The sequence below is a fragment of the Enhydra lutris genome, unplaced genomic scaffold (genome assembly GCF_002288905.1).
Source record: "Enhydra lutris kenyoni isolate GAN:26980312 unplaced genomic scaffold, ASM228890v2 scaffoldscaffold93, whole genome shotgun sequence".
Lineage (NCBI taxonomy): Eukaryota > Metazoa > Chordata > Mammalia > Carnivora > Mustelidae > Enhydra > Enhydra lutris.
The window spans coordinates 1735978-1754647 of record NW_019154177.1 but is presented as its reverse complement, the minus strand read 5'-3'; the positions used below and the strand labels follow the sequence as shown (position 1 = coordinate 1754647).

Below are 18670 nucleotides of genomic sequence, written 5' to 3'. Positions count from 1 at the left end.
TGCCTTGTCCCACCTCGACCCACATCTTCAGACTCCCATGTACTTTTTCCTCTCCAACCTAAGCTTTCTGGACCTGTGTTACACGACCAGCACTGTCCCTCAGCTCCTGGTTCATCTCAGGACAGCAGACAAGTCTATTTCCTTTGGTGGCTGTGTAGTTCAACTGTTTGTTGCTCTAGGACTGGGATGCACGGAATGCATTCTGTTAGGGCTCATGGCGTTTGACCGCTATGCAGCCATCTGCAAGCCCCTGCAGTACACCGTGATCATGCACCCCCGTCTCTGTGCCCTCATGGCTTCTGCATCGTGGTTCTTTGGTTTTGCCAACTCCTCATTGCAGACAGTGCTCATCTTCCTTTTGCCACTTTGTGGGAGAAATAAAATAGACCACTTCTTCTGTGAGGTCCCCCCACTTCTCAAGCTTGTCTGTGTTGACACCACTGTGAATGAGTCTGAGCTCTTCTTTGTCAGTGTGGTCATTCTCCTCATACCTGTGACATTAATCATCTTCTCCTATGGTCAGATCGTCAGAGCGGTCTTAAGAATAAAGTCATCTGCAGGGCAGAGGAAAGCATTTGGGACATGTGGGTCCCACATCACAGTGGTCTCCCTGTTCTATGGCACGGCCATCTATGCTTACCTCCAGCCCAGCAACAACTACTCCCAGGATCAGGGCAAGTTTGTTTCTCTGTTCTACACCATCGTCACCCCCATGGTCAACCCTGTCATATATACACTGAGGAACAAGGATGTGACGGGAGCAATGAAGAAGGTGCTTTGTAGGGGCCAGGACTCCAGATGACAGGGCGGGGAAGACCCTTTGATGGAAAATTTTGACTGTCAGAGATTTTAAGAGGATTGTGTTCTCCCCATGTCATTCAAAATTTCCTGTAACATCTCTGAAGGGAATTTTCTTACCTGATGCTTTAATGCAAGTTAGTGCTCAAGATCAAAGTGCATGGATTCATGAAGCCTCCAGAGATTCTCCTAGAGCATCTGCATCATATTTCATTTTAAAAAACTTCAGAGGTTTTTCATATTCCCCCCTCATTTGGGAACACTATTCCATTCCTTTTACAAGAAGACACACACATACCATAAAGTCATAGGGAAAATAAGAATACAAATGACTAAAACATGATAAGAAATACTAATACTAGTAAACGATATGCCTCCAACGGTTTGCTAGGTAAAAATGCTAGCATTTTTACCTAGCAAACCGTTGGAGGCATATCATTTATTCTTGCACTGTGACCATGGCTCTATTATGAGGTCCATAGGCTGACTGTATCATAGCTTTTTCATAGAAGTAGGTGGGCAACTCTGGGAAAAACAAACTTTTAGCTCAGAGAAAAGCCTATTAACATCAGTCCCGATAAATCCACTCAGATATCGGGCCCTAGTATGACAGCACCAGTGCGACGGTGATTTTAGGTAACCTTCCTGTCCCAGACATTGGGGCCGTGATGCATACCTGCCAGTGACAGTGGGAGCATCGATGGTCATAAGCAGGTGGTGCTGACAAGCGAGTTTGGGCACAGCCAGATGCACCAACGTGAGGCCTACGAGTTGTTGTTTGTGTCCGTGAGCCACCCTGTTTGTTACAAATGACTCTTGAGCACAGTATCGTATCTGAACAGAACACGAAAGAAGCTCTGTTTTATAGTCTATCTATTTTACCTACAATAATGCAGCAAAAGTTCCAAAGGGTAAAAGACATTTAGACCCTCTCTTCATACTATCTTGTAAATTCTTCGATCCAGGCATCAACTGATCAATGCTTTTATATCTCACATCCACCAAAACCCCCATATATTTCAATACTATAAAAATATAGGAAGTGCCCTCTATTTCACAAGAAATGCCATGTCTGTGGAGCTTACTTAGATTCACCAGGAGGAAATGTAAAGAATAAATAGAATGTATATTAATTATTAAACATCTCCATACGTCTCTACTTTACAAATAGCCATCTCATTATGAACTGTCATACAATTCTGAATTAGGAGTAATAAATATAAACATCCCAGAACAACTGAATCTGACATTGTAGCCCTTCGATCTTAACTCTAGCTCAGTTTGCACAGAAGTGTGTTTTGGGGTATGGATCTGGGTTTCTGTATATATGTATTGTCACAAATAGTGTATTTTCCCATGGAGGCTGGAGCTTTGACAATGTCATCTTCATAGAAATATTTCTGATACTTGGTAGGTTTTCCCAACATGTAGCCCAGTGCAGGTAGATGTGTTTGTGACTTAGCGTGGACACATATGCATAACAACTGTACTGTTCCCTATCCTGATGGCTAACCAGCATCCCCGGGGCCTTGAACCCCGAGCTGGCCATACTCATGCCAAGTGATCTTGCTGCAGAGACAACATGCGGAGACTGGAAATGACACCCAGGGGAGATCATGCACATGGTCAGGTTTTCTCTGTATCACTACAAGCATCACAATATTCTTACTTGAAATGAACACCTGGGATGTATCTTGACACCACAGTGATGCTTCATGTATGCCAGTAGGAAAACAGTTCTGTACATTGTTTATCTCCGACGGTGACAAATTTCCCACTCTCCATTATGTTTCAACCACATCCTGACAGTTATATACAAATGGTCACCTTAAAGTCCTTTAAATGAACTCTCCTTGGTGCAAAACCCGTCAAGGTCTCATGAAACCACATGGCCTGTTGTTGGGTGAGCAACTATTTCTCTGCTCTTAAGGACACGCAGAACCCTGGGGCAAAACATTTTCATTTCCTTTAAGTGAATGTTTGAATGGCATTTGGATATTTATTTTACATGGGAATAAATTATAGAGAACAAAGTTTCCCTGGAATCCAAAATAAAAAAGAAATTATTTGAAAGTCCAAACACAAGTTGAGAATTGTTCCATAACATTTTTCTAATGTTAAGAATCTGACTTCCATACTCTCCATGCTTTGTCTACAACAGACTCCAGGGTTGTGTAAATTGTCACCAATATCATTTGGACTGTTTCCTTTTTTTTTTTTTAAGATTTTATTTATTTGACAGAGAGAGAGAGAGAGATTACAAGTAGGCACAGAGGGAGGCAGAAAGAGAGGGGAAATCAGGCTCCCCACTGAGCAGAGAGCCCAATGTGGAGCTCGATCCCAGGACCCTGAGATCCTGACCTGAGCTGAAGGCAGAGGATTAACCCATTGAGCCACCCAGGTGCCCTGGACTGTTTCCTTTTGTATGTTCACTAATAACTGTGGCATGGCTGTCGACTTGAACCCAAGGCTTGGCTAAATTATTTTATTCCATCTGTCTTTAGCACCTGGAGGTGAGGATGATGATTATGTTCTAGAGCAATTCATGGATTCTTCCAGCTCTTTACCTTTCAGAGGAACACGGGTGCACACCATCAGCTCAGGTAATGCATGTTTGCTGAGACTCAAAATGTCCAACTTGCATGAAACACAAGTTCTATTTTTGTTTTGATTGTTTTTGTAGGTTTGAAATTACTTCATATTTTCTTATTTCATTTTTTATTAAGTTTTTATTTCCATTATAGTTAACATACAGTCTATTATTAATTTTAGGTGTACAGTATAATATTTCAGCAATTCAATACAACACCCAGTGCTCATCACAAGTGCCCTCCTTAATCCCCATCACTTATTTCACGCATCCCCCCACTCATGTTCCCTCTGGTGATCATCAAACAGTGTGTTGTTCTCCATGGTTGTTCTGTTTCTTGGTTGTCTCTCTCTTTTTTAGCTTTGCTCATTTGTTTTGCTTCTTAAATCCACATACAAATGAAATCATATGGTATTTGTCTTCCTCTGACCGACTTATTTCACTTAGCATAATACCCTCTAGTTCCATTCAGTACATTCTAAATGGCAAGATTTCATTCTTCTTTATGATTAATATTCCATTGTATGTATATATCACATCTTTTTCTAGTCATCTATTGATGCACTTTTGGATTGCTTCCATAGTTTGGTTATTATAAATAATGCTGCTATAAACATAGTGGTGCATGTATCACTTTGTATGGTCTTTTTTGGGTAAATACCCTGTAGTGCCATTACTTGAGGGTAGGTTTATTCTATATTTAAATTTTTGAGGAATCTCTATACTGTTTTCCACAGTGCGTGCACCAGCTTACATTCCAACCGAGAGTGCAGGAGAGTTCCTTTTTCTCCACGACCTCACTCATGTTTTCTTCTCGTGCTTGATTTTAGCCATTCTGACAAGTGTGAGGTGATATCTCATTGTGGTTTTGGTTTGCATTTCTCTGAAGAGCCATGATTTGAGCATCTTTTCTGTATCTATTGAGATCTGTATGTCTTCTTTGGAGAAATGTCTGTTCATGTCTTCTGTCCATTTTTAAAATTGGACTATCTGGGGTTTTGCATATTGTATGTATAAAATCTTTACATATTTGAGTACTAACCCTTTATTAGATATGCCATTTATAAATCTTCTCCCATTCTGTAGGCTTTCTTTTTGTTTTGAGTCACAGTTTCTTTTCCCCTAAAAACTGTTCCAAAGTTACTTTATTATCTTTTAACTTTTTGATTATTTAAAAATTTTAATCCCAGTATAGCTAACATAGTGTTATACTAGTTTCAGTTGTATGATATACTGATTCAACACTTCCATCATCACAAATTTACTCTTTGTTTGCTATCACCTATGTAACCCCCCCCCATCCCTCTTATGGTACGAGTCAGCACAGAGAGGCTTGGGAGATTCTCATATTATGTGTCCCTACCTTTGTGGCCCAGTTCTGACTTTAGACTGTCATTTGGTAGCATATTTGCAGTCTATAGAGGTAGGCTCTTAACAGACCCTCTGCATCATGCTGAAATCACTACTAGATCAGTAATCAGAGTACAGCTGCCTCTCTAAGACCCTCATGTATCCTGTAGTCTATGCATTTCACAGTTACTCTTTGCCAGAGTTCTGCTCTGTCCAGTCTCAGTGAGGCAGGAGGAACAGGTTATAAGTCCCTGTGAGCTCTTTCCTTTGCAGGTGACTTCAGATGCTTGTTTTGTAATATAAGTGAGAGCTTCTTTCATTGATGTGCTATTGTAGCGTATTTCAGACCTGGTCATGCAGACTCTGGAAGCCACTGTGCATGGGAATGTGGTTTGCTGGGAAGGTGGGCTCTGTGTCAGTGCAGAAATGAGAGGATGAATGACTGCTGCTCAGAAGGGTCAGGGGATGGGGTCCCTGAGGTGCCCGTAGAGACTGGACGCTTGCTTTGGGGAGGGAGACATTTCCTTTCCCCTCCCCACAGTGTTCTTCCAACTGTTTTGGAATGAAATGGAGATGGTAGGGAGTAACAGGAGAAAAAAACCAAAGCTTAAGTACGTACATATGGAGGTCCAATAATGAAATTGAGACTCAAAGAAGTGATCATGTCAGGCAGGGTTTAAACTTCTATACAAAGACAAGAAATGTACGAGGAATTGGCAGGATAAAGAAAACAGGTATTTGGGAACTTCAGTTAGGAAGAATTCTAAATGGAATTCTTTTTGGTATGTCCAGTTAGCCATTCTACAGCACACCACTGGTTTTTGATGTAGTAGTGTTCAGTGATTCGTTAATTGTATTAACACCCACTGCTCATCATAACATGTGTCCTCCTTCGTACTAATCACCTGGCAACCTCATCCCTATACCCTCCTCCCCTCTGAAACCCTCAGATTATTTCCTGGAGTCCACAGTCTCTTATGATTCATCTCCCTCTCTGATTTCTTCCCCTTCAGTTTTCCCTCCTTTCCCCTATGATCCTCCAAGCTATTCCTTATGTTACACATAGAGGTGAAACTATATGATAATTGTCTTTCTCTGCTTGACTTACTCACTTAGCATAATTCCCTCCAGTTACATCCATGTTGCTGCAAATGGTAGTTATTCATCCTTTCTGATGGCTGATAATATTCCACTGTATATATGCACCACATCTCCTTTATCCATTCGTCTGTTGAAGGGCATCTTGGCTCCTTCCACAGTTTAGCTATCATGGCCATTGCTGCTATGAACATTGGAGTGCATGTGCCCCTTCTTTTCACTACATCTGTTTCTTTGGGGTAAATACCTAGTAGTGCAATTGCTGGGTCTTAGGGTAGCTCTATTTTTAACATCTTGAGGAAACTCCACACTGTTTGCCAAAGTGGCTATACCAGCTTCCATCCCACCAACAGTGGGAGAGTTCCCTTTTCTCCACATCCTCAGCAACATTTGTTGTTTCTTGTCTTGTTAATTTTTGTCATTCAAACTGTGTAAGGTGGGATCTCATTGTGGTTTTGCTTTGTATTTCTCTGATGCCGAGTGATGTTGAACATTTTTTCATGTGTCTATTAGCCATTTGAATATCTTCTTTGGAGAAGTGTCTGTTGGTGTCTTCTGCCCAGTTTTTGACATGATTATCTGTTTTTTGGGGGTTGAGTTTAAGAAGTTCTTTATAGATCTTGGATATCTGCCTTTTGTCTGTAATGTCTTTTGCAAACACCTTCTCTCTTTCCGTGGGTTGCCTCTTAGTTTTGTTGACTGTTTCCTTTGCTGTAGAAGCTTTTTATCTTGATGAAATCCAAATAATTCATTTTTGCTTTTGTTTCCCTTGCCTTTAGAGATGTGTCTTGCACGAAGCTTCTGTGGCCCATGGTGAAGAGTTTGCTGCCTATGTTCTCCTCTAGGATTTTGGTGGGTTCCTGTTTCACATTAAGATCTTTCATCCAGGGGCACCTGGGTGGCTCAGTGGGTTGAGCCTCTGCCTTCAGCTCAGGTCATGATCTCGGGGTCCTGGGATCGAGCCCCGCATCGGTCTCTCTGCCCACCAGGGAGCCTGCTTCCCTCTCTCTCTCTCTCTCTGTCTGCCTCTCTGCCTACTTGTGATCTCTGTCTGTCAAATAAATAAATAAAATCTTAAAAAAAAAGATCTTTCATCCAGTTTGAGTTTATCTTTGTATATGGTATAATAGAATGGTCCAGTTTCATTCTTCTGCATGTGGTTGTCTAATTTTCCCAGCACCATTTATTGAAGAGACTGGTTTTTTTTTCCCCCATTGGATATTTTTTCCTGATCTGTCAAAAATTAGCTGACCATTGAGTTGAGGGTCCATTTCTGGGCTCTCTATTCTTTTCCATTGACCCAGGTGTCTGTTTTTTGCTGTCTTGATGATCACAGCTTTGTAATAGAGCTTGAAGTCAGACACTTTGGTTTTCTCTTTCAACATTCCCTTGGTGATTCAATTTGGGGTCTTCTCTGGTTCCGTACAAATTTTAGGATTGTTTGTTTCCGCTTCTTGAAAAATGCCAGTGGTATTTCAATAGGGATTGCATTGAAAGTGTAGATTGCTCTGGGAAGCATGAACATTTTCACAATGTTTATTCTTCCTATCCATGAGCATGGAATGTTTTTCCACCTCTTTGTGTCTTCCTCAATTTCTTTTGTAAGTATTCTATAGTTTCTAGAGTATAGATCCTTTACCTCTTTGGGTAAGTAAAGATAACCCTGGGTATCCCATGGTTTTTGGGTACTATTGTAAATGGAATTGATTCCCTAATTTCTTTTTCTTCTGTCTCATTGTTAGTGTATAGAAATGCATCTAATTTCTGTGCTTTGATTTTGTATCTTGCCACATTATTGAATTGCTGTATGAGTTCTAGTAATTTTGGGGGTTGAGACTATTAGGTTTTCCACATAAAGAATCATGTCATCTGGGAAGAGAATTTGACTTCTTTGCCAATCTAAGTGCATTTTATTTCTTTTTATTGTCTGATTGCTGAGGTTAGGACTTCTACTACTATGTTGAACAAAAGTGGTGAGAGTGGGCATCCCTGTTGTGTTCTTGACCTTAAGGGAAAAGCTCTCAGTTTTTCCCCATTGAGAATGAATGAGTGAAAAGCTGTGTGCTTTTCATAGATGGTTTTTATGAAATTGAGGTATGTTCCCTCTATCCCTATATTTTAAAGAGTTTGAATCAGGAAAGGATGCTGTATTTTGTCAAATGCTTTTTCTGCATCAATTGAGAGGATTATATGGTTATCTCTTTGATAATGTGCTCTTTCACATTGATTGATTTGTTAAACCACCCTTGCCTCCCAGGAATAAATCGCACCGAGTTGTGATGGATAATCCTTTTAGTGTACTGTTGGATCCTATTAGCTAGGATCTTATTGAGTATTTTGGCATCCATGTTCATCAGGGATATTGGTCTGTAATTCTCCTTTTTCATGGGGTCTTTGCCTGGTTTTGGGATCAGGGTAATGCTGGCCTCATAGAATGAGTTTGAGAGTTTTCCTTCCATTTTTATTTTTTGAAATAGCTTCAGTAGAATAGATATTATTTTGTCTCTAAATGTTTGGTAGAATTCCCCTGAAAAGCCATCGAGCCCTGGACTTTTGTTTTTTGGGAAGTTTTGTTTTTTTTTTTTTCCTACTGTTCCAATTTCCTTGCTGGTTATTGGTCAGTTCAGATTGTCTATTTCTTCCTGTTTCAGTCTTGGTAGTTTATAAGTCCAGGGATGCATCCATTTCTTCCAAATTGTCAAGTTTTTTTTTTATCATATAGCTGCTGGTAATAAGTTCTAATAATTGTCTCTATTCCTTTGGTATTGGTCGTGATCTCTCCCCTTTCATTCATGATTTTATTAATTTGGGTCCTTTCTCTTTTCTTTTGGCTAAGTCTGGCCAGAGGTTTATTGATCTTATTCTTTCACAGAACCAGCTTCTAGATTTGTTGAGCTGTTCTACTCTTTTTCTGGTTTCTATTTCATTGATTTCTGCTCCAATCTTTATTTTTTCTGTTCTCCTGCTTGATTTAGGCTTTATTTGCTGTTATTTCTCCAGGTCCTTTAGGTGTAAGATGGGCTTGTGCATATGGGATTTTTCTACCTTTTTGAGAGAGGCTTGGATGGCTATGTATTTCCCCCTTAGGACTGCCTATGCCATATCCCATAGGTTTTGGACAGGTATGTTTTGACTCTCATTGGTTTGCATGAATTTTTTAAGTTCTTCTTTAATTTCTTGTTTACCCAATCATTCTTTACGAGGATGTTCTTTACCTTCCAAGTGTTTGTGTTCCTTCCAAATTTTTTCTTGTGATTGAATTCCATTTTCAAAGCATTGTGGTTTAATAACATGCAGGGAGTAACCTCTATCTTTTGGTATTGGTTGAGACCTGATTTGTGACCCAGAGAAAGTTCCATGTCCACCTGGGAAGAATGTGTATTCTGTTGTTTTAAGGGAGAATGTTCTGTATATATCTAAGAAGTCCACCTGGTCCAATGTGTCTTTCACAGGTCTTGTTTCTTTGTTCATCTTCTGCTTGATGATCTGTCCACTGCTGAGAGTGGAGTGTTGACATATCCTACTATTAATATATTATTATCAATATCTTTCTTTATTTTGGTTATTAATTGTTTTTATAAATGGCTGCTCCCATACTGGGGGCCTAGATATTTACATTTGTTAGATCTTCTTGTTGGATAGACCCTTTAAGTATAATATAGTGTCCCTCGATGTCTCTTATTACTGTCTGTGTTTAAAGTCTAATTTGTCTGAAATGAGGATTGCTACCCCAGCTTTCTTCTGAGGTCCATTAGCAAGGTTCTCCATCTCCTCACTTTCAATCTGGAGGTGTCTTTAAGTTCAAAATGAGTCTCTTGTAGACAGCATATGGATGGTTCCTGTTTTTTTACTCCATCTGCTTCCTTGTTTCATTTGCTAGGAGCATTTAACCCATTTACATTTAGAGTGACTATTGAAAGATATGAATTTAGTGCCATTTTATTGCCTGTAAAATCCCTCTTTCCATAGATTTTCTGTTTCTTTCTGGTCTGTGTGACTCTTGGGATTTCTCTTCATTTACAGAATCCCTCTTAATATTTGAGGACTGGCTCGGTGGTCACATATTCTTTGAGTTTCTGCTTGTCTTGGAAGCGCTTTAGCTCTCATCCATTCTGAATGACATCCTAGCTGGATAAAGTATTCTTAGTTGCATATTCATTTCATTTAGTACCCGAATATATCTTGCCAACACTTTCTGGCTCACCAGGTGTCTGTGGATAGATCTGATGTTCTTTTGATGTTACTCCCTGTAGGGACCCTCCTTTCCCTAGGTTTTCTCAGGATTTTTTCCTTGGTTGTACAATTTTCAAGCTTCACTATTATACGTTCGGGTATTGAGCTATATTCATTGATTTTGGGAGGGGTTCTCTCAGCCTCTTGGACTCAAATGCTTTTTTCCTCCCCCAGAATAGGGAAGTTCTCAGCTATGATTTGCTCAAATATACCTTCTAGCTCTCTCTCCACCCCGCTTAGGGATCCCAATATTTCTGACATTGGAACTTTTCATGGTATCATTAATCTCTGCAATCCTTTTCTCATGTGTTACTAGAAGCCTATCTCTGTTTTCTTCCACTTTCTTCTATAAGCTTGTCTTCTAGATCACTAATTTGTTTTTCTGCCTCATTTGCTCCGGCTGTTAGCGTATCCAATTTAGACTGCAACTCATTCATAGCATTTTTTAAGTTTGGCCTGATTAGATCTCATTTCTAACCTTAGAAATTCTATATTGTCACTAATGCTTCTTTCAAGTCTAGCTATTGATGTCATGCTTGCTCTCCAGAATTCTGTCTTTGACATTTTGCTTATATCCATATCCATTAGTTCTGTGGCAGATGACATTGTCTCTGTTTCTTTTCTTTGTTGAGAGTTGCACCTCCTAGTCATTCTCTCAAGGGATGGTTGGGTGAATGATCAGAGTCCAAAATATCAACCAGGACCTAAGCAAGACACATCCTAGGAAAATCCAGAGTGGTTAGAAACCACCAACAAAAAACAAAGCCAAAAGGAAACACATAATAAAATTCATAAAATTAAAAAAAATTTTTTTTAAAGGAGAGGTGAGGGGAAGGTAGGCTATAATCTTTCAATGTGGACAAAGCAGGGTATTTCAGTTGTCTCTGGGTGTATTTTGGTCTGTTTTTTAGAGGACACTACTTCCCAAAACTACAAGGAAAGTAAAACGTGCGCGCGCGTGTGTGTGTGTGTAAGACTGGATAGGGAAAAAAGGACTACAATAAAGCATATATCTATAAAGAAATACAGGTATGAAAAAGTACAAGTTAAAGAGCTACTATGAAATATAAGTTTATATAATAAACATCTAGTTGAAATGAGAAAAAGGTAAAAGAAAAACAGAGATAAAGCATTAAAAAAAGAATAGAAAGAAAAAGAGAGTTGTATCTGAAAAACAAACAAACAAACAAACAAACAAAAAAAACACACAAAAAACCAGGAGGAAATGTCTACAGCTCAACTGGAGCTCAATATACTATTTTTCTCTGGCATTAGAATTTTATAGTCTTATGGGGTCCATAGGGTTGTCATCCCCTTGTTCTTCCAGCCTGTCTTCTGGGATAGCGGCTTGCTCTGCTCTTTCTCAGGCAACCCTGGTTGGGGGGAATTGCCCTGGCCCTGTTGGAGTGGAGGTGGGGGGAGATGAATGGGCTCAGTGGAAACAGGTCTTATGTGTGGCTTTTGTTCTCTGGTGGCTTTCCATGCCTCTTCCAATAGTCAGAGCAAAAATGGCTGCACCCAACCTCTGGTGGATAGCAGAGAAATCACAGTCTGCTCTCTTCACTAAACCCTCCAATACAAACAGTCTCCATTTCTATATGTGCCACAGAAAGCTACAGCCTACCACTGTGCATGCCCACGGTAACTCCCTCAGGTTGAACCAGTGGCCCGGGAGTGTCTCTGCCTTTTATGCTTCTAAATCTGCAAGCAGCTGTGGGCTCCCACATGCACACCTGCAGCTCCTGGATTCTAGCTGGGCACTCCTCTAAAGCCCTTTCCCAGCCACCACCACTCTGTGAGTTTTTGTCCAGTCCCGGTGCAGGCTCCTGATATTTCAGGCTGCCCAAGAGAAGAGATTCTCAACAGGCCCGACTTGCAGTTTATGGCGATCTGAGCTGAGACCCTTCCTGGCGATGCTGACCAGAACCTGCATCCTGGCTCCACTGTTCAGGCATTCTGCTACTCTGGGAAGCACTTTTGGTTCTGAGGCTTCTCAGTCACCCCTTTAACTCTGTGACTCCTCATATCCTGAGACCATAATGCTCTACCTAGAATTCTGCCTTTTCATCTCCAGAATCTCTTTCAGAGAGGGATGTTGTTCCCTATAGCAGATTTCCAAGGTTTTGCTTTTGCACTCTGGTGTTATATCCTTTCCAGGAGTCAGCTTCTGGAGGCTCCCTCCCCCTTCTGTTTATCTTCTGACATTTCCCTGAGCATTCACAACTCTGCATGTCCTATGTTGCAAAAAGCAGTCACTTTTCTAGAGATCCAAATATATATTCTTACATCTCAGGCTGATTACGTGGGTATTCAGAATGGTTTGGTAGATATTCAGCTAAATTCAGGGACCAGCTGAAATGGGTCCCTTACTCCTCTGTCACCTTTGATTTGAGGAATTTAAAGTAACCATTTGGGTATAACTGTCAGGATGTGGTTGAAACCTAATGGAGAGCAGGAAATTTGTCACCGTCAGGGATAAACAGTAATAAAAAACTATTTTTTTACTGGCATACATGAAGTGTCACTATGGTGTCAACATAGATCCCAGGTATTCATCATTTCTGATGGAGGCATAGAACTCCATTGTATAAATGGACCATATCTTCTTTGCCCATTCGTCTCTTAAAGGGCATCTTGGCTCTTTCCACAGTTTGATGACTGTGGCCATTGCTGCTTTGAACATTGGGGTACAGATGACCCTTCTTTTCAGTACATCTGTATCTTTGGGGTAAATACCCCATAGTGCAATTGCAGGGTCATAGGGTAGCTCTGTTTTTAATTTCTTAAGGAATCTTTCTTATGGAGATTCCTTAAGATTTTCCAAAGTGTCCATACCAACTTGTGTTCCACTAACTTTTGTATCAGCATGGATGTGACTGGAGGAGATTATGCTGAGTGAAATAAGCCAAGCAGAGAGAGTCAATTATCATATGGTTTCACTTACTTGTGGAGCATAAGGAATAACACAGAGGATGTTGGGAGAAGGAGAGAAGTGAGTTGGAGGAATTGGAGGGGGAGAAAAACCATGAGAGACTGTGGAATCTGAGAAACAAACTGAGGGTTTTGGGGGGAGGGTTGGGTGAGCATGGTCATGGGTATTAAGGAGGTCATCTATTGAATGAAGCAATGGCTGTGGTCCATAAACAATGAATTTTGGAACACTGAAAAAATAAGATAAATTTTTTAAAGAAGGTATATCTCAGGTCTTGATTTCAAGTGGGAATATTGTGATGCTATTAGCAATACAAAGAGAAGCTGACTGTGTGCATGATCTCCCCTGGGTGTCATTTCCAGCCTCCACATGCTGTCTCTGCAGCAAGATCACTTGGCATGAGCATGGCCAGCTCAAGGTTCAAGGCCCTGGGGATGCCGGTTAGCTGTCAGGATAGGGAACAGGAGAGTTGTCATGCGTATGTGTCCAGTCCAAGACACAAACACATTTACCAACACTGGGTTACGCATTGGGAAAACCTTCCAAAATCAGAAACATTTCTGTGAAGATGACATTGTCAAAGCTCCAGCCTCCATGTGAAAATACACTATTTGTGACAATACATATATACAGAAACCCAGATCCATACCCCAAAACACACTTCTGTGCAAACTGAGCTAGAGTTAAGATCGAAGGGCTACAATGTCAGATTCAGTTGTTCTGGGATGTTTATATTTATTACTCCTAATTCAGAATTGTATGACAGTTCATAATGAGATGGCTATTTGTAAAGTAGAGACGTATGGAGATGTTTAATAATTAATATACATTCTATTTATTCTTTACATTTCCTCCTGGTGAATCTAAGTAAGCTCCACAGACATGGCATTTCTTGTGAAATAGAGGGCACTTCCTATATTTTTATAGTATTGAAATATATGGGGGTTTTGGTGGATGTGAGATATAAAAGCATTGATCAGTTGATGCCTGGATCGAAGAATTTACAAGATAGTATGAAGAGAGGGTCTAAATGTCTTTTACCCTTTGGAACTTTTGCTGCATTATTGTAGGTAAAACAGATAGACTATAAAACAGAGCTTCTTTCGTGTTCTGTTCAGATACGATACTGTGCTCAAGAGTCATTTGTAACGAACAGGGTGGCTCACGGACACAAACAACAACTCGTAGGCCTCACGTTGGTACATCTGGCTGTGCCCAAACTCGCTTGTCAGCACCACCTGCTTATGACCATCGATGCTCCCACTGTCACTGGCAGGTATGCATCACGGCCCCAATGTCTGGGACAGGAAGGTTACCTAAAATCACCGTCGCACTGGTGCTGTCATACTAGGGCCCGGTATCTGAGTGGATTTATCGGGACTGATGTTAATAGGCTTTTCTCTGAGCTAAAAGTTTGTTTTTCCCAGAGTTGCCCACCTAATTCTATGGAAAAGTTGTGACACAATCAGCCTATGGACCTCGTAACAGAGCCATGGTCACAGTGCAAGAATAAATGATATGCCTCCAACAGTTTGCTAGGAAAATGCTAAAATATTAGTATGTCTTATCATGTTTTAGTCATTTGTATTCTTATTTCCCCATGACTTTATGATATGTGTGTGTCTTCTTGCAAAAAGGAATGAAATAGTGTTCCCAAATCAGGGGGGAATATGAAAAACCTCTGAAATTTTAGAATAACAATATGATGAATGTGCTCTAGGACACTATGTTGTATCTGTGGAGGCTGCATGAATCCATGAGCTTAGATTTTGAACGTGGACTTTCATAAAAGCATCAGGTAAAGATTCCCTTGAAAGATGTCAGAGAGAATTCTCAGTGATACAGGAAGGACATAAACATCTTATATGCCCTGGCATTCAATGCATTCCATCAAAGGGTCTTCCCCGCCCAATCATCTGGAGTCATGGCCCCTGCAAAGCACTTTCTTCATTGCTCCTGTCACATCCTTGTTCCGCAGAGAATATATGACAGGGTTGACCATGGGGGTGACGATAGTATAGAAGAGAGAAGTTAACTTGCCCTGATCCTGGGAGTAGTTGTTGCTGGGCTGGAGGTAAGCATAGATGGCCGTGCCATAGAACAGGGAGACCACTGTGATGTGGGACCCACATGTGCCAAACGCTTTCCTCTGCCCTGCAGATGACTTTATTCTTAAGACCGCTCTGATGATCTGACCATAGGAGAAGATGATTAATGTCACAGGTATGAGGAGAATGATCACACCAACAAAGAAGAGCTCAGACTCATTCACAGTGGTGTCAACACAGGCAAGCTTGAGCAGTGCAGGGATCTCACAAAGGAAGTGGTCTATTTTATTTCTTCCACAAAGTGGCAAAAGGAAGATGAGCACTGTCTGCAATAACGAGTTGCCAAAACCAATGAACCACGATGCAGAAGCCATGAGGGCACAGAGATGGGGGTGCATGATCACGGTGTACTGCAGGGGCTTGCAGATGGCTGCATAGCGGTCAAACGCCATGAGCCCTAACAGAATGCATTCCGTGCATCCCAGCCCTAGAGAGATGAAGAGCTGAGCCACACAGCCACCAAAGGAGATAGACTTGTCTGCTGTCCTGAGATGAACCAGGAGCTGCGGGACACTGCTGGTCGTGTAACACAGGTCCAGAAAGCTTAGGTTGGAGAGGAAAAAGTACATGGGAGTCTGAAGATGTGGGTCGAGGTGGGACAAGGCAATGATGGTGGTGTTTCCCAGCAGAGTGAACAGGTAGAAGATCAGGAGGACCACAAAGAGGACTAGCTCCAGTTGAGGCCGGTCAGAGAACCCCAGCAGGATAAACCCCGTGAAAGAACTGCCATTTTTCTGTTCCATCCTCTGTTAGCACATGTTTCCTGTTAGGTCCAAGTGTTTAACAACTTTTTTTTTTTATTTTTTATTTATTTGACAGAGAGAGATCACAAGTAGACGGAGAGGCAGGCAGAGAGAGAGAGAGAGAGAGAGAGAGGGAAGCAGGCTTCTTGCCGAGCAGAGAGCCCGATGCGGGACTCGATCCCAGGACCCTGAGATCATGACCTGAGCCGAAGGCAGCAGCTTAACCCACTGAGCCACCCAGGCGCCCCGTGTTTAACAACTTTTAAAAGAAATCTTAAAAAAAAAAAAAAAAAGTTGGTGGCGGGGGAGGTGCATCTGTCATAAGACACAGCCATAGAATATTAAAGGTAGTATTTAAATAAATGATCGAGATTGACTTAGCTTATACCAATTTAGTTCCACATTATCACAAAAAGTAAATCATTAATACGTACTTTAAGAAAATGAAATAATGAACCTTGTGTTGCCATCAGTCATAAATATGAAAAGTCTTTCAGTCTGAACTTAAAGACACTTAAAGTACTGTTAAGTTTATACATATATTTTAGAAAGAATGGGGATGAGGGAAAAAGAGGGAGAGCCATCAGGAATAATCAGAAAGAAGTAAAGAAAGAGAGACTTTACTGTAAATACATATCTCATGATTGTACATAACTGGATTTCTACATACTTCACATGCAATAAAATACAACATAATTGCAAAAATACTTTCAGATATAAGAATTTAGTAACTGGAATATACATATACAAATAATTCAATTACATTCAAAATATCATTAATAGTTCGGCATATGAACATTATATCAGAGTTACCTCTCTAAGATATTATATTTTTGAAAGCTACAGGTTTGTTTGGATTTTTTTTTTTTGTATGGTAGTAAAACAATTAAATACTCAAATCAGAGAGAACCTGAAAACACCACCACCATTCAATTACACTGCTTAACTTTTGTCCTAAAGATGCTTAAAATCACGGTAACAGTATAACCAGAACTCTGAAAATTCTTTGGCCCTGCATAGTCAGGGGGAATCAGAGCTCTAAAATTCACTGGCCATGACGTTCTTCTTCCTTCTGCAGATTTCTGCTCCAAACAGTACCAAGTAGAGCACATGAAATTCCTAAAAAAGTGGGATAATCCACGATCAACATTCTAATCAGAATAAACATTTTCAAATTTTTAAACATTTTAAAAATTTACCCAACTGTGTAATCTATGTACAAAGTGTAATGTTCTGCTTCACTCCCTATGGTAAAATCCCTATGCTAAAATATTTAAATAGATAAATATATAGAGATAAGGACAAATATATTCTCAAAGCAATGACAAGTAAATGCCTATAATGGAAACCTTTAAGTACAACACAGAAGGTCATAGAACAGGATATTCTGGTATTATCTAAAATCTCAGATACCCATCAACATTAGGTTAGTACCTTCTCGAAGCTGTCTTGCAGAGTTAATGATGCTGAATCAGACACGTTACCAGCACTCGAGTGAGTCTGATGACCCTATACTTCCAGTTGCTTAGTACTAAAGAAGCAGTTGTAAACCAAAGAGGCTCAGAAAATGAGTATTTCAGTTCTATCATGTTCAAATGCTTAGGCATACAGTTCATTTTTTGTTCTTCTAAGACTAAAAATCTGAATCACGTTTCAGGGCAGACCCACTAGTGTGTGAAAGAAATTGGTACAAAAGTGGCATTAAATAAGTATTTATGGAACCAGAATAGAGGATACAGTATGTCACATTATTTTATACTTCCTTGGATTTCCTGTAGAGATGCATTCAGTTGTATCCACCAAAACAAACAAACAAACAAAAAACAAGAAAAACTTCTCCACAAAACCTTTCCTAATGGAATTAGTTATAAAGGTATCTGAAACAGTGTAAACGTGCAACAACAGGAAATGTGCCCAGACTCACACCTGTGCAGAAGAGCAAATAAACCACAGTTCAGTTTCATGCACACACGCACAAATACAGATAAATTATCTGAAATAAATTGCTGGTGTTTCCAAGGTGTCTAATGAGGGCATTACTCACCAAAGGAAGGAGGACAAAAGGGAAATGTTACTCATCCAAGGAAAACACCAATATCATATTGTACCGTCACAATAAATAATGATATATTTTAACATTATCCTATCAATAAGGACTAAGAAGGGAGGAAAGAGAAGATATAACTCTGGTGAGCTGAACTTGTAAAAATGGTTTCCTTCTTTTCCAGATTATATATGTATGTGTATGTGTGTATACATATATCTAAAGAATGCTGAATGGCTTCTATCGGACAGGTACAAAAATGAATATGATTTTAGGTTGAAAAAGCATCCGGCAAGGAGATGCCCACCAAAAGAGACAAAAAGAATAGGATTGTCTGTGAAGGTTACAATTGCTTCCAGTGCCTTCCTAGAGAGAACCCTGGGAGGGAACAGGAATACTCTTGTCATAGTCCACTATCTTTTTTTTCTTTTTTTACCCACATTACATCTAGGAAAACTATTCCCCTTGAGCGGCACTGGACGTGAGAAAGAGCAGCTGCATAACGCATTCTTCGGATCTCAACAGCTTGTCCTGCTGATCTAGTTCACTTTCCTCCCTTCCACTTCCCCCGCTCAGCATCCGTCCCTGTCCAATCTCTGTGCACCACCACAGAACACATCTTCCCAGAGAAAGGACATGTGTAGCCTAAGGTTAAATGAAAAGCTTCATTTCGTCTACTTCTTACCACGTTAAATACCTGTGTGAGTAGACTAAAAACCATCATCTCTATGGAGGTAGGTATCAAATGCCTGAATGCAGTAAGAGACATTCATT

General features: G+C 40.3%; 2 protein-coding genes and 1 pseudogene across 2 annotated transcripts in view; 1 reads left to right on the top strand and 2 right to left on the bottom strand.

Moving 5' to 3' along the window:
• Positions 1-802, top strand: part of LOC111162606 (putative olfactory receptor 2B8) — a 930-nt gene extending 128 nt beyond the window's left edge. The window contains exon 1 of the mRNA XM_022527118.1: positions 1-802. This exon is cut by the window's left edge and continues 128 nt beyond it. Within this exon, the coding sequence (XP_022382826.1) occupies positions 1-802 (802 nt within the window).
• The window catches only part of LOC111138601, an 896555-nt gene that overhangs the window by 422785 nt on the left and 455100 nt on the right, over positions 1-18670 (bottom strand). The gene's annotated exons all lie outside the window — the stretch shown is intronic.
• Positions 14914-15867, bottom strand: LOC111162597 (annotated as a pseudogene).